Below are 15,534 nucleotides of genomic sequence, written 5' to 3' on the forward strand. Positions count from 1 at the left end.
TTTATTTTTTCCCATTGGCTCTGCCTCCCCTGACGGCACGTACCGAGTAAATACTGTCGGTCTATCCAACTCTTTCTATCTTTTTATTTTTTATTGTTTTCCCTTGAAGTGGCAGAAATGCGAACTTGGGAACTTTTCTTGCATTGAACGGGAGTCTTTTATGCACAGAAGGACAATTTACCAAGGACAAAATTGACACAGCTATTAGTGTAAAGGCACGCCACAACAAAATCTTTTAAATTGAGCACTGTCTCGCGAAATAGCACAAAGCACATTTTCACGCAACGCAGAAACGAGAAAGATTAAAGACTGTCATCTGGTACTGTATTTATAACATGTCCATCATTCATTCTTCACTTTTACAAAGTGAAAAATGGAAAATTTGACAGCTATAGTTAGTAAATACTCTTCAACAAAGAGGATTCATGCTGTTTATTGCCACTCTCAGCTAAAGGGAACAAACACTACAGTATTTGAAGCACCCACGTAGCCTCTGCTACCTTAATGTTAACATACAATGGGAAACTCCACAGGCGCACGGGCTAACGATTAGCCTCTATGTGGCAGTGTATTACCCTTGAAGCAACGAATATTTCAACACAAACAGTGCTGCAACACATTTAGAGCGAAAATATAGGAATAGGAATATTCATTCATGTATATATATATATTTTTTTTTTTTAAATCAAAGAACAACTAATATTACTGCCGTACTGAGAAGCCGAGAGAGGAGGTCAGCCTCCAGTTCAGCGTGTGTGTGTGTGTATATATAGTGTTTGTTTTTTGAAGGTTACAGTGGACCCCCGCATATTCACGAATGGATCAAAAAAAAATCTGCCATTTTTTCTTTTTTTTTTTTTTTTTGTGATAGATTAAAAAACAAGAATAATCAGCAATTTTTCAATTTTGATTGAAAATGGAATTACAGTAACCAGTGATACACAGATTTTTCGCCAAACGAATTGAGCCCGGAAAGACGATCCTGCTCTCGTTCGTGGCTCACTGGAGCAAATCAGATTTGTCAGCACTGTGCGGCTTTTTTTTTTTTTTTTTTTTTTTAACCTGTTTAAACGGGCCGAGATGGATAGATAATCACCGCTCGCCATTCCGGGTGGGGGGCGGCAATTCCACAGCTTTGTGCGAAATTGGAAAACCTGTTCTCGCAGAGTGAGAGCTAATGGATGTTCTGGTCATTAGTTATCTGAGAGTCTTCTTCGGCCATAACCAAACGCGAAGCGTGGCGTTAAGCGGCCGTAAAAGCAGCAGATGCCACTCTAAGTGACCTCCTGTTTCAGAAAAGCCGACTGTCAGGGATGCCCTACTCCAATTTGCCATCCTTATTTTTTTTTTTTTGCCACGCTTGCAGTTCATCTCGGTTTAATGTCTCGCCTTCGGTTGTATTTACTTTATTCGGGGTCCGACAGGTGGCAGTTTGCGCCGTGTTTTACCCATCTGCTTGAGCTCGGTGCCAATTTGATAATGTAGTACGCACGGGGCAGGGCGGTGGGTGAGCGGGTTCGCGATTTAAGCCTCGCCCCGTTGCTTTCTGGTTCTTTTCGCAGGAGTTTCGGCCTCCTCTCGGAGTCTGAAATCACGCACTGTATGTTATATTCATTGAAGTATATAAACTACAGTATATACAAATACAAGTAGGGTTTCAAGCCAGGATGAGAGTTCTGCATTAGGATTTCAAGCCTGGGGTTAGGGTTTCAAACAAGGGTCAGGGTTCGGAATTAGGATTGGAGGGGGAGGGGTGTCAATTACCCGCGTGACAGTACAGAAAACAAATGCATTAATTGAAGTCTAACATTCTCTTCTCTCTCTCCAGGTGACCGTCTGTCCAGTCCTCAGGGTCCTCCCCCCCTGCCGCCGGCCCCCCCGGCGCCACCCCACAAGCAGCACCCTTCCATCACGTCCCTGAGTCGCGGCTCGCTGGCCAATCAGAGGGCCGCGAGCCCGCCACCCGCCGCCGGCCTGGCGGCCGATTTGCAGAACACGGCGGAATGCGTCCAGCTGCAGGACAGCTGGGTGCTGGGCAGCAATGTGGCCCTGGAGAGCCGGTGAGTGGACCGCCGCGGTTGTTGTCGTGCGTCGCTCGGTCACCGTGGTTACGGTAACATCCCGCCGTGGGTTAGGATAACACGTGTTGTCAGCGATAGGCGGTGGAAGAGCACCAGTGCTTTCCGATTAATTATTCTGTCGGTTTGACACATAGACTCAGCGGGACTTTGGACTAGGCGGCCTTATTTGCATAGCCAGTGTTTTAGGGTTTCAAAGTAACGCTTCAAATAAGGGTTTCAAGCCCGGGTTAGGGTTTTAAATTAGGGTTTCAACCCAGAGAATCATCACCTCCAAATCGGAGACCATGGTATTGTTTTCAAATCAGGGCTTTAAACCTCAATTAGGTTTCAAGTCAGGATTATGGTTTCAAGCCTGGGTTAGAGTTGAACCCACAGTGCTAAAAAGTCACATTTTGAAAACCTTTCCATCATGAGCTTTTTTGTTGTTGTTGTTGTTCTTGTTTGAAGTCGGCAAAGAAGCAGTGTGCAGCCTGGCGCAGCCGACGTTATTATTCGCCCTGCTGCAATGATTGGCTGTGACAATGCTGCATTCCAGAAAAGTGGGAAGTCTGAGTTTTCCGACCTCTGACCAGGAAAAGTGCAGTGGAACGCCACTCAAACTGCGAGGTCCAAGTCGCCAAGTTGGACAGAAAATAGCTACCCGACTTCACGGAGTTGCTTCAATCTGACGTCACTCGACATTGGCGACACCTATGGAAACGCGCAGCATGAATGGTAAAACATAATTTTCTAGATTCTAAAAACATATTTATCTCTCTTTTAGTTATTCGACATACCGTCACGTAGCACAACGTGATTTGTACTGACTGCGTGAGGATATGGCGCTCTGCCTGCATGGCGTTATTGGGTGAAATGTATGAAATGCTTCTAAATTAGGATATTCCTTTATTTATAAATAAAGCAAATTATGATTTTCTAGAGGCCCGTATAGCTTACAAATATACAAAACAAATACAATTGATCGCGATCAGCCGTCTTTGTTGTTTACATTCGTCTGGAATGCTTTAAGGTCGCGACTGGTAAATCCGACTTCCCGCTTTTCTGGAATGCAGCATAAGTAGTAAGAAAGTTATGAATCATTCAACGGTGAAAATGCAGCAATTTCTGGCCAACCACTTCATACTGAGACAGTGAGGCTTAAGATTTAGCTATGACCTTTTTGTGTTTGAAAGTTGGGAGTTTGAAACTGTTTTTCCATAACATACCCTATTTTCAAAAGGTTACATAATTGGAAAATTTGACAAATAAACACAGAAACAGGCAGCATATACTGTTAACTATTTTTTAAAATGATTATTACTCAAGTACACACCTACTCTGTCTTGAAAGGAAGGTTTTCAAGCAGCCACGATAGTTAGCGTGTCTTCAGTTAGTGAAATAAATACTATACACTTACTACGCACGGGGATAACACGCCATGGTTAACTCGCATGGCTACCATCTGCTCGTTTTCTCTCAGTCGTGACTTCAGTAAGCGGCAAAGTGCGGAAGTAGCTTCTCATTCCCTGGGAAATAACGACTTTGTCGCCTACTATATTTTTCTTTTCCAAAAATTCTAATTGTTTTTCTTTTCACGTTTACGGTAAGGTAGCTTGGGTGAAGGTTTCTGATTTGGATTTTGAAACAAATTGAGGGTTTCGAATGAAGGTTTCTAAACATGATTCAGGGTTTCAAATTCGGGTTCTCATCCTGTGTTAAGCTTTCAAATGATCCCTTCAAGTCAGTGTTAGGGTTGTAAAGGAGAGTTTCAATCCTGAGTTACGGTTTAAAAGAAGGGATAGGGTTTTGAATTGGTGTTTCAAGCCAGGATTGGGGTTTCAGCCAAGGGTATAGGGTCTCAAAAGACTATTCAAGCCTTGGTTAGCATTTCAAACATGGGTCGGGGGTTTTGAATTAGGGTTTCAAGCCAGGGTTAGGGTTCCAAAATTAAGAGCGTGGTTTAAAGCATGGTTGCAAGTCTGGGTTAAGGTTTCAAACATGGGTTAGGGCTTCAAGTTTGAATCTAAAATGAGGTTTTCAAGGCTGGGTGAGGGTTTCAAAGTTCGGGTTTTAAGTCTGAGTTCAGGTTTCACACTCGTGTTAGGGCTTCAAATGACGGATATGATTTGGAAGTCAAGATTTAAAGCCTTGGTTAGGGTTTCAAGTTAAGGTTACAAGCATGAGTTGGGTTTTCAAACCTGTCTCATACTTTATGGTAGAATATATATTTTGCAGAGCAGCCTGGCAGAGTTCACTTTTAACACCATTGACTTGTAGGAGCCTGAGCTTGTACAAAAAGGTCTTTGAATGTAGAATGAACCGTATTCGGCAACTCCATTTCAAAATGAGCGTGCAACATTTATCAGGTCGACGACGGCGTCTGCGATACGTTTGTGACACAATAACGGCGTGATGGAGCGCGGGCCGTAAAACAGATACTTTAATTCTTCAAATCCTGCCGTGAAGCATCATTTTATTCACTGCGCCCGCTTCTTTGTCTGTTAACTTTTTTTTTTTTACGAGCGCCGCTAAAACATGATTGTTTACTTTTTATTTTCCTCCATTTCCCTGCTGTTTTCTGAGCGGGGCGGCAGTTGTTCCGACGCGTCTTCATGAAGTACGTGCTGGATGTGCTCTTTTGGGATTTTAGTCGAAAATTGGACAACAAAATGAAGTGTGATGCTTTTCATGCGCTCAGGAACCTCTGGAGTGTTGGGGTTTCAAAATAGGGGTTTAAGTCATGTTTAGGGTTTGAAGTGAGGCTTTCAAATTTAGGTTTTGATTCAAGGTTAGGGTTTCAAAATACAGTTTTGAGTCAGGGCTAGGGTTTCAAACAAGGGTTAGGGTTTCAATTTAGGTTGTCAAATGAGGCTTTCAAGTTTACCCTGGGTTAGGGTTTCAAAGTAAGGTTTCCTATTCGGGTTTGAAATTAGGGTTTCCAGTCAGGCTAATGGGTTCAAAATAGGGTTTCAATACTACTACGGTTAGAATTTGAAGTTTGGGTTTAAGATCACTGTCAAGGTTTTACATTTTGGTTTCAACAAGGGTGAAGATTTTTAAAACAATGATTAGGGTTTCAAACCTGGGTTGGGGTTTCAAGTTAGGGTTTAGAATGATCATTTCAAACCAAGGTTGAGGTATCAAAGTAAGGTTTCAAAGTAGGGCTTCACATTAGGGTTTCAAAATGGGAATTGAAATTAGGGGTTTCAAACCTGTTTTAAGGTTTTTTTAAAAAACATTTAAATTAAACTATGTTGCTATTTAGGACAAATATTGTTATATGATTGAAATGTGATGAATTTAGATTAATTAATTACAAAGCATCTAATTAATTAGAATAATTATTTGAATGAATGAATCTCCATCTATATCTATATATATAGATATAGATGGAGATTATATATAGATGGAGTTTATCGATACTCCGGTCTTTAGTTAAGACCCTAACCCCATCTTGAAACCTGAACTTTAAACCCTAACCCAGGTTTGAGACCCTACTTTGAAACCCTAATCCTTGCTTGAAGCCCGACTTTGATACCCTCACCCGAGATTGGTAACCCTAAATTAAAATCCTCATCCTGATTAGTTACCCTAATTTGAGATCCTAACTCTGGTTTGAACCTTAATTTGAAACCCTAACCCCGTGTTGAAACCCGAATTGAAAACCCTAATCCAGTGTCATGGATCAAGGCATTTGCAACCCCAGGCTGGAATTACGTCACATTTATATTATTCGCATTATTAATGATGTACTTACCTATATATGCTCATTTAACATTCCATTTTTATATCTATTTTTTAAAAATACTGTTATTTTTATGAATTTCTTGATCCATTTTCCCCATGTCTGGAAATGACTGCAATGCTTTGTCTCCTGGTGGTATGGATTTACTTGACTAAACCTGAAACTCACTTTATCTCACTTTAAATCTCTTTAATGGAAGCCGGAAGCAATCGCGTGCCGCCCGAAAGATTCGCAAGATGCTCCCGACTTCACAAGCGTGAACTTCGTTCTATTTCTTCTCTTTACCAATCCTTCTTCATTCTGCCAGCGGGCCAATGCACTTTATCTGTACTTGTTATCTGTGCCCCCCCTCGCACTCTGCACGCAGCTAAATAAAAGGCGATGGCCTCACCTGCAGCCTTTGGCCAAACTCAGTACAGTTGTCTTGCTTAATCTCTTTGAAATGATGAGATCAGCAAAGTCTTCTTATTGGCCTGCAGTCCTGCCACAAAATCCATGTTGCGTTCCAGAGCAGCGGTAGCGGACAAAACAAACACGCTTTCACACATTTAGGGCTGGAAAAATGATGTCAAATGTAAATGCAAGTCAGCACATATTTCATCTAGAGGTCACCATTTTGGAGCCAATCACCAAAGCTGAGTAGGATTTCATGCAAAATCTTCAATTTGGTATTTTTTAATATTATTATATTTTGTATTCTATTCTTTTAGAGGTAAATTTTTAAAAAAAGAAAAAAGCATTTTTGTTTATTTTTTTCCTCCCAAAGGTTTCAAGTTAAGGTTTCAAACAAGGTTTAGGGTTTCAAATTCAGATTCAACCCTGGATTAGGGTTTCAAAGTAAATCTTTAATCCAGCATGAGGGTTTCAAATTAGAGTTCCAAGCCTTCCAACAATGGTGAAGGTTTCAAACCTGGTTTATGGTTTCAAAGTGGGGTTTTAAATCTGAGTGCAGGTATCAAAGTTGGGTTTTAAACCAGCATCAGGCTTTCAAAGTAGGACGTCGAGTGTATCTTTCCAACAAGAGTTAGGGTGTCGGATTTCAAGCCAGCATTCGGGTTTTAGAGTAGGGTGTCAAGCCAGGATTGGAGTTGGAAAGTATAGTTTCGTAAACCTGCAAAGTCAGTATTAGGATTTCAAAGGACATAGTTTTTAAACGGGAATTTATTTGCGCTGATGGGTGCCCGGCGGCTGGCCGGGGAGGTTGATTTGGATTTTAATATCATCCTTTTCTTTTAATGGAAGCTCATATGCTTAAGTGAAATTAAATACATTTAAAAACAATAAATTAATCTTGAATCTTAACTTTTTGCTAATTGCTAATTTAAAAAAATGTAATCACTTACCTCAATAAATATGAATAAATGAATGTAAAATATAATAGCACACACTTACGAAATAACTTCAATGCAAATATAATGGTTTATCAAAATCAAATAAATGAGAAAAATGGGAGGTAATTGAACTCAAAAGAAGTAACAACTTACATTTTCTTGCAGGATTTGCATACTTCACTGGGGAATTGAATTTTACATGGCTTACTGAAAAAAATATTCCAAAGGCTTTTCAAAATGTAAGTCCACGCGATCATGTCCATTAATAGATTTTTTTTTTTTTAAAGCAGTCTGCCAGGTGTTCTCCTTGCAGGCGTTTGCGGTGGTCTGTTTTCACCTCAAGATTAATTGAAAAGATAACTGGCAAAATTGCACTAATAAAAAAAAAACAAATTGAAAGATTGTTTTTCTCCTCAAAATGATGCTCGTATCCCATTCATTGTTGAAAAATGAGTGTGAGAGATGCTTAGTCCTCGTAGTGCGCTGTGGTGATATGGCATTCCAAGTCGTCTTCTGGGGACTTCTCCTCCAAAGTCAACGAAAGCCCTCCTTCCTGGGCCTCTAAACTGTAGGCTTGTGCATTCTGTACAATAATAATAATAACAATAATACAACGACAACATCGATATGAAAAAAAAAAGTTCATGACGCGCCGGAATTAAAATTCTTGACCGAATCCAAAAACCGAAAGAAATTATTATTCCAATTATTAGTAACATTGCATTCATGGCAATGACTACAGAGCTGCCAAACTACAGAAATGCAACTCCAAAACCTTGTCTGAATTTTCATATTTTTAAAATTATGTCAAGAACATTATTGCGACACAGTTGTTGCAGTTTATTAAATAAGCGGATCAAAATAATTTGTCATATTGTTCAATTGCACAACATAACCATTAGTCTATAATGGTTATCGTTCGTAAATTATGGCTTTGTGATTTTAGTATATTTATTGCATCAACCTTGTAATGGCGGACGCACCTGCAGCTAAATGTCTTCTCTTGGATGCTTATTTTGTATTTCCTGAAATTATCTATCGCTGCAGGAACGAAACAAATTCCTCCATTGTGGGACTAATAAAGGTTATATTGTATAGTATGATAATTATTATATTAATGCACTTTTAAACTTATGGGCCCATCTTCTCAAGTGACGTAGTGAACTAGCGGTGACGTACAAGTTCATTTCTGGTTTCTAGTTTCGGTCCTTGTGTGACTGTCTAGCGTTACTGTGTATTACAGTATTTTCTCGCTAGATTTGCCTGCTATTTTGCACTTATAACGCACTTCCAGCCAGACCTATGAGACAAGTGTACTGTATCACCCAATCACTTATTTCGACTTCAGGTAATTGTTAATCGCTTAGCAATTAGCGTCCCCGTCTTTCTCCTGTTCATTACTCCTCGTCCTTCCTTCGTGATAACGATTCTGGTCAGAAGTGTAGCTTATTCGCTGTCATGGAGGCGAAGATTAGAGACTTATGCTTCGCTAACACCGGACGCAAAGCGAACGTTTGCTCTGCGGCTCGGCGTTGTATTTAGCCACGTTAGCTGTGGCTCATACAGTAGATAGCTGGGGCGGCGCATAATAGCGTGCAACAAGCATTCTTCTTCGTACCCGAACAGCGGAAAGCGCGAGGTTGGGCGGCTGCTCATTGTAAACTACACATTTTTTGTTTGTTTTTGTAATCAATATAGTGTACACGACCGCGTTCTGGCCGCGGTTTTCGCTTGCATCATAAGAACATCCTGTTCCAGCTGTTTAATTTTGGCGAAAAAAGTATTTCTCTCCGGAACCGAAAATGGACTTCTGGACCATTTTCGGCCGAAACATTTTGGGAGGCGAAATTTCGGTGCATCACTAATAGATAGAGACCTTGCAGCACTGCAGCGGTCGCTACTCGGGCCTCGGGCCCAAATAATGTGTAACAGCATCTTAAGTCTTTTTTTTTTTTTTTTTTTTTTTTAGGAAGGTCCAGCATCAGTAGTTTGTCTTCTTTTAGGTAGAGGAATGATGCAGACAAGTGCAACTTATATACAATTAAATACAAAAACTAAACATTTTATAATCTTACATCTTGAAACTTTTCTTTTTTGGAAAAAGATCGATAGTTTGTCTTCATTTTAGGAAATAAAGACGCTGTGACACGATGCTACAACATTGTTTTTTGTTTTTATGGATCAAAGCAATTTGATTATTTAGCTCCAGCCGCGTAGTGCTAATGCTAGATAAGCACTAGCGTCCGAGAGGATAACCGGGCGGATAACCCGTTTGGATGACTTCAATTGGCTTTGTTTCGAGTGTTCCTCTTATAGAGCTTAGGCGCGGACAAATCCACCCACTTGCTTGTTCCGTCTTTTATGGCTGGTTTCAAATGTCACGTCAATGACAAGCTGTGGCTGCAGCAGAGCGCGGCTAGCCTTTTCTGCCTTCGTAGTCGTCCCAATGAGACGGACAAGCATGAAGGTCCCAGTCCCTTAGACTTCAGACCATTCATCGGCTTCCGCGGCTGTCGCTTTGCCTTCTCCGCCGGCCGGATTAGCATCGCGATGCGCCGTGTTGCGTCAAGCTGGCGCTAATCAATTACGCGCGGTGGTGTTTGTTCGTTGTGTCCGACAGCATTTCATCTTCAGTATGTGCTCTTTACAACAAAAAGAAAACAAACATGAACAGCATTCAGAAGAATTATGTGTGTAGTATTGACATTAGCATTAAACAAAGTTAGCAACATGCTATATTTTTTGGTCATATTTTACAGTATGTCTGTGGCATGTACACTACATCCAGATATTATTCACAACACTTCACTTTTTACACATTTTTGATCAAGTGACACACGTGGCTGCTAGCTAGCTCTCTGCCTCTTCTTTCTTCTAGACAGCTTGGGCTCACATGCAACCTAGCAGCTAGCAGCTATCACCAGAAGCTAACGCAGCAGTCTCAGTCTACACTTTCAGTCAGCGCCTATCTAAATAGCCAGAAGTTAGCCCCCAGAGGCTAGCAGTCTACAACTTTACTTAGTGAACAGATAAACTCAAATGCACCACAGAAGCTCTACATCATAGTGTCCACAAAAGCTATCCCATCCAGCCAACGGAAATGGGAACAACGCCACCTTCCTACTAACCTGGAAAATTGTCATTCCAGGAGTGACGCTTGCTAACCTTTAAACGGAATTCCCCCCTCCATCTACGTGTCGACAGCTTGCGTCGATCAGGGGGCCGCCAAGGAGCCAGACGGGTCCAAAGTGTGACATTTGTTCTTCGCGCTCTGGCATTGATCACAATATGCAGCACATGCAGGAAGGAGATGCTTGGAAGGTTCACCGCATGTCCTACTCCCCCCTCCAAAAAAAAAAAAAGGCTATTAAGTGTTGCTAAAGCGGCCATTTTGTGCATTTGGGAGTGCCGTGGTGCGGCTTGTAGAGGATGCTGCTAATTGCCTGTGCTAATGCTCCTTGAGTGCAGATTGCCGGATTAAAACCAGAAAAGTTATAGACTTTACAGAGGCCGTGCAAATAATTGATGAGCAAATGTATGTCTTTTTCTGTGTGTGTGTGTGTGTGTGTGTGTATGAATTAGCAGTTGCCATGGTAACTCATTTTCCTACGACTTCTGCAGGCTGCTTAAAATTGACATAAAGCAAAAAAAAAAAAAAAAAAAAAGTCTAACCAGAAAGTAGACCGAGAAAGGAGGGGAGATTTTTTTTTACAGTCAATATGGTGACCGTATTTGAAATCGCTTTATTTCCTGACACATTCAGCATCAATTGAGGTTTTTTTTTTTTCTTACCTAAAGTTGGTGACTTAATCGAAATAAATTACTACTATTTGTTGACTTTTGCGGTTTTTGTTTTGTAACACATTAGGATCCCTATTGGATTTAAAGGGGCAACTCAAGCAAGATGGCCGTGGTAGTTGAGGTGAAAATATCAGTACAGCGTGTTCCTTGGCATAAATCAGAATCAGAATCATCTTTATTTGCCAAATATGTCCAAAAAACACAAAGTTCACCTTCAGGTCATTCTATTCGATTATGGGGCGTGACAATGAAGAAGCGAGTCGACAGCGGTCATTATCATAACTCGCTGCTAATTGGCTAACTCCTCATGTCAACGATGTTGTGCAAACCCTCGCAACGATTCTGCTATCAAATTTTTCACTGCTCTGCAGCTCTGTGCTTTTTCAGGCTAATTGTGTCGCGCTCTGTTGTCACGCTTTCACTCTGCACTTCTCACGCACATAGAAGTAGTAAAAAGCCTGAAAAAGAAGCGCAGCGTGAGATAACTCAGTGACAATTTATTTCAGGGTTAAAAGAAAGACTGAAAAATAAGCACATGGTGAAAATGGAGGTGGTAGAGAAGCCTGAAAAGGTGACGCAGAGTGTAACTGTAGGTGCTGCAGAAGTCTGAAAAAGAAGCAGAAAATGCAAATGGAGGTGGAAAAAGAAACCGAGTGCAACTGGAGATGACACAAAATCCTGAAAAACAAGCAGAGAAACTGGCGGTGTCAAAAACAATATATAAAAAAGACTGGAAAAGAAGAATGGGGTGCAACTGGTGGCAGTACAGAAGCCTAAAGAAGAAGAAGCACAGAATGTAACTGAAAGTGACACGGAAGCCTGAAAAAGAAGCACAGTGTTAAACGTGAGATGACGCAAAAGCCTTACAAAGTATGGAGTGCGACTGAAGGTGGCCCGAAAACATGAAAAAAAAGCACAGAGCGACAGAGAAGTGAACAATATTTATTTTTTGCATCACTTTGCTTCTTTTTCATGCTTTTGGTTTCAGACTGCTGCCACCCTTTGTGACATCGGTTCCTCTGTGCTTCTTTCTAAGGCTTTTTGTGGAGCACACTGCCTCCTTGCTTTGTCACGCTTTCTATGTTTCTCACGCAACTCGAGGTGGCACAAAAGCCTGAAAAGAAAACAGAGAGAGAGAAGTGATGTTTTAGCTGATAGAAATTCTGCCTTAATGTACAGTACTCTACATTTGATTGTGGCTTGAGGACAATAAAGCCTGAGCTTGAGCTTTTTGAATTTTCATGAAAATAAAACAGAAGTTATGGTGTTTGGTCCTAGTGGCCCTTGTAAATGCCCTCTGTTGACTTGGGCCCCTTCACATATATATAGTACTATCAAAAAGACAACAGCTGTGAATTTGGGTTTTAAAACGGACAGAGATTTTAAATTGGATCTGCAAATTAGTGCTGGTGTCAAATTCCAGCTTTTTTTTTAATTTTCTTTTTTTTTTTTATATATTAGCTAAAGCATAGCCTCTTATTTGAAACAGTAATCCATGCCTCCGTTACATATCTGCTGCATTACTATTAAATATTTTGTTTTAGAGTCAGCCAGTCTTACCTCTAGCGTCACCAGTTAACTCAGAATGCTGCTGCTCGCCTCCTAACTGGAGCACGTAGGAGGGAGCACATCATGAGACTCTGCATTGATTTAGTGTTTGATTGTTTTTAACATTGCTATTACTTTATAGTTTCTAATTGTCTTTTATTTGAACTTTTATTGTATGTTTCATGTTTACATGATGCATAGCACTTTGTGTGCAGCCGTGGTTGTTTTTAAAGTGCTTTATAAATACAGTTACATTTGAGTTGAATTGAGTAGTGTGTAGTACGCAGGGTCAGCGTGTCCAGTTGCCGGGCCCTTTGGCCACAGTGGGTATTAATCTACGAGCTGTGGCAAGTGGCGAGGAGGCTTAATTCATTTACTTAAGAGCTTTTCACTTGGGGTTTAAAAGTTAATAGGACGATGGCTGCGTAATGCCTTTGATTAAAGCTTATTAATTAGTGCAGGTATAATGGGCTATTAGCACAATCCTGGTCGTACAAGGTCAAGCGAGCAAGGCGGGAGTCCATTGTATTTATGATGTGTCGTTTTTTTTTTTTTGTTAGTTTTTTATTTAGACACCACCGAGCCCTGTGGATTATGGCAGCTATTCATGTGAGGGTGTTATTTTTTTTTTTTTTTAGGAACTATCGATGTTAATGACGATTTTTAAACATGCTGCAGCTTGAGGGTGGCACCTACATTATTCACGAATATTAAAAGTGTCCGTCTCATGCTGGTATGAATCCAACGTGGTGTTTAAAAGCACAATAAAAAGGTATCACGACTAGGTGGACATCAGCAGCTGCAAGGAGCTTGGTTTTAGCATGTGACATCATTCTGGACCCTTAGCTGTTCAATCTATCCAGCGGCATATAATGAAAGGCAGAAGAATGACATGCTCTTCCACTGGATGGCAAAAGATGCAATGGACCTGTGTATCCGCATGTTGCAATTCATACAGACCTCACACTCAGTAAGTACATTTGTGACTAAATTTAGACAAGATCATTATTTCAGTATTCATACGTTGTACTAAAATAGGTGCCTTGGTTCAACAAAGGTCTACTGATGATAACCATAAGTGAATGAGCTCAGCTTGTACATGAAGTTCACGCTATAAACTTCCTTTTTATGTTACTAGTAGCATTGATATATACCATACATCCAGTCAGGCCCATAAATATTGGACACAATCTTTTTTGCTCTACGGATCACCACAATAGATTTGAGATGAAACAAGCAGGCTTTAGGGGCTTTTTGAGGGTATTTACATCCAAATCAGGTAAACGTTGTAGAAATTACAACAGTTCGGTGTTCATGCCTCCCCCTTTTTAAACGGCAGCTTGCTGCAAGCTCGCATCGTGTATGCTCAGGTGAAACAACTTTTCACTGGTAAACAAAACACCTCACGAACTAAGCGATTTCCAGCGAGTTGTAACTCCAAGTTTTCTGTTTTATGTCACAGAGATGTTGCGTAAACGCTCAGTAGTACCATCGTAAGCCTACTACCTCTACAGACACTGTATTCTGCAAGATCTCTGGTGACCCACCCACTGCAATATGACTGGTTGCTACATCGCTGGAGGGCATGACGCAGATTATGGGTTTGCGCCGCCATCTTGGCTAATTTGCTACTTTGCTCTGGAGTCTACACACTGCTTCGCCTCAAGAAAAAAAGAATTGCGCTTGTTATGAAATGAGCCGGGCACACGGACCAAAACGATACAGTCCAACTGAAGCATATTGTAGTTTTCAAAAACCGTTCCACGTCAACTATCTATCAGTCTATCTATCGATCGGATCTAATCTAATCTAATCTAATCTAATCTAATCTTGCCCACGTCATTTTTAACCTACTGCCGTTGTCGTTGCTAAAAATGTTTTTTTTTTTCTTGTTTTCTTCAAATTTGACTTAAGCAACTATGCTATTAGGCTAACAAAATGATGCATGGAAATCTAAGGCTGGCGGTTTCGATACGATCAGCTCATTCGTTCAATCTCCTCTTCCGACAGGCACTTCCTATTTAAGACGGGCACCGGAAGCACCCCCTTCTTCGGCGCGGCAGCCCCCGGCTACACCATGGCGACGGGCACAGTGTACTCCACGCCGGCGCGCCCGCTGCCCCGCGGCAGCCTGTCCCGTGGCGCCTTCAAGTTCAAGAAGTCACCCAAGCACTGCTCCTGGAAGTGCACTGCCCTGATTGCGGTGGCCGTTGCCGTGCTGTTGTCCGTCATTCTCTGCTACTGCATAGGTCAGTGCCAACATACGCGACTTTAATTAGTCCATGATGGACCAATTAATGTTGGGATTCATTTAGAATTGATATTTAAACAGTCGTCTTCATCGTGCTGTTCGCAATTTGACATCACGAGACCAAGGCGATGTCTTATGATCGATCAACAGTATCTCGCCATTGTTCTCAGAGAGAAGTGGCCACTAAGCTGAGTGTCAACAGCAGGTTGCAACAAGATACAGAGAGACTGGAAGAGTCATAGAAAGGCAGGGAAGTAGTCATCCTTGGAAATGTATTGGTCCATTAAAGGATCAAGCACCCAGGGATCTCTTTTGAGGCATTAAGTTAAGAAATTCACATAAATTCCAACTGGGAAGTGATCTGTAGTTGTTTTTCTGGTGTTTGAATCACATCTGAAAATCAATCTTTTTCATGTAGTCAATGCTTTATGGGCTCAATCTCAAAACGATACCCACTACCGCAACTAGATTCCAGTCCCGTGGTGCACACTGTACACACTGAACACATTTCGGAAAATGAGAGTGTCTTATTTTGTGTACATATTACATTACATACACGTGAACTTTTTTTATTCACCTTTTCCTACGAATGACTTGGCCCATCTGTCCATATTAAAAATCAAATGTGTCCCCTTGAGCAAAACAAGTTTGCCCACCCCTGCTCTATATAAACACAGCCGAACTGCCATTTAATTACCATTAAAAGACTGAGGCCGCCAATGCACAGTCTGCATGTTCTTCCTCCCACAGTCACTATAAAAAAAAAGAACAACAACAAAAACAACTCCCGTTAGCGTT

General features: G+C 41.1%; 2 protein-coding genes across 6 annotated transcripts in view; both read left to right on the top strand.

Moving 5' to 3' along the window:
• The window catches only part of LOC133408122 (teneurin-3), a 68,144-nt gene extending 65,907 nt beyond the window's left edge, over window positions 1-2,237 (top strand). Inside the window, exons 3-4 of the mRNA XM_061686626.1 lie at window positions 1,829-2,060; window positions 2,216-2,237. Coding sequence (XP_061542610.1) covers window positions 1,829-2,060; window positions 2,216-2,237 — 254 coding nt within the window. The remainder of the gene's footprint in view (window positions 1-1,828; window positions 2,061-2,215) is intronic.
• The window catches only part of si:dkey-237h12.3 (teneurin-3), a 120,552-nt gene that overhangs the window by 12,602 nt on the left and 92,416 nt on the right, over window positions 1-15,534 (top strand). For 3 of the 5 annotated variants that reach the window (XM_061685400.1, XM_061685402.1, XM_061685401.1), the window contains exons 2-3: window positions 1,829-2,060; window positions 14,496-14,734. In XM_061685400.1, coding sequence (XP_061541384.1) covers window positions 14,563-14,734 — 172 coding nt within the window. In that variant the 5' untranslated portion in view covers window positions 1,829-2,060; window positions 14,496-14,562. Of the gene's footprint in view, window positions 1-1,828; window positions 2,061-14,495; window positions 14,735-15,534 lie in introns of those variants that run through there. The other 2 variants (XM_061685398.1, XM_061685399.1) reach the window with 1 other exon arrangement.

Source organism: Phycodurus eques, chromosome 9 (genome assembly GCF_024500275.1).
Source record: "Phycodurus eques isolate BA_2022a chromosome 9, UOR_Pequ_1.1, whole genome shotgun sequence".
Classification (NCBI taxonomy): Eukaryota; Metazoa; Chordata; class Actinopteri; order Syngnathiformes; family Syngnathidae; genus Phycodurus; species Phycodurus eques.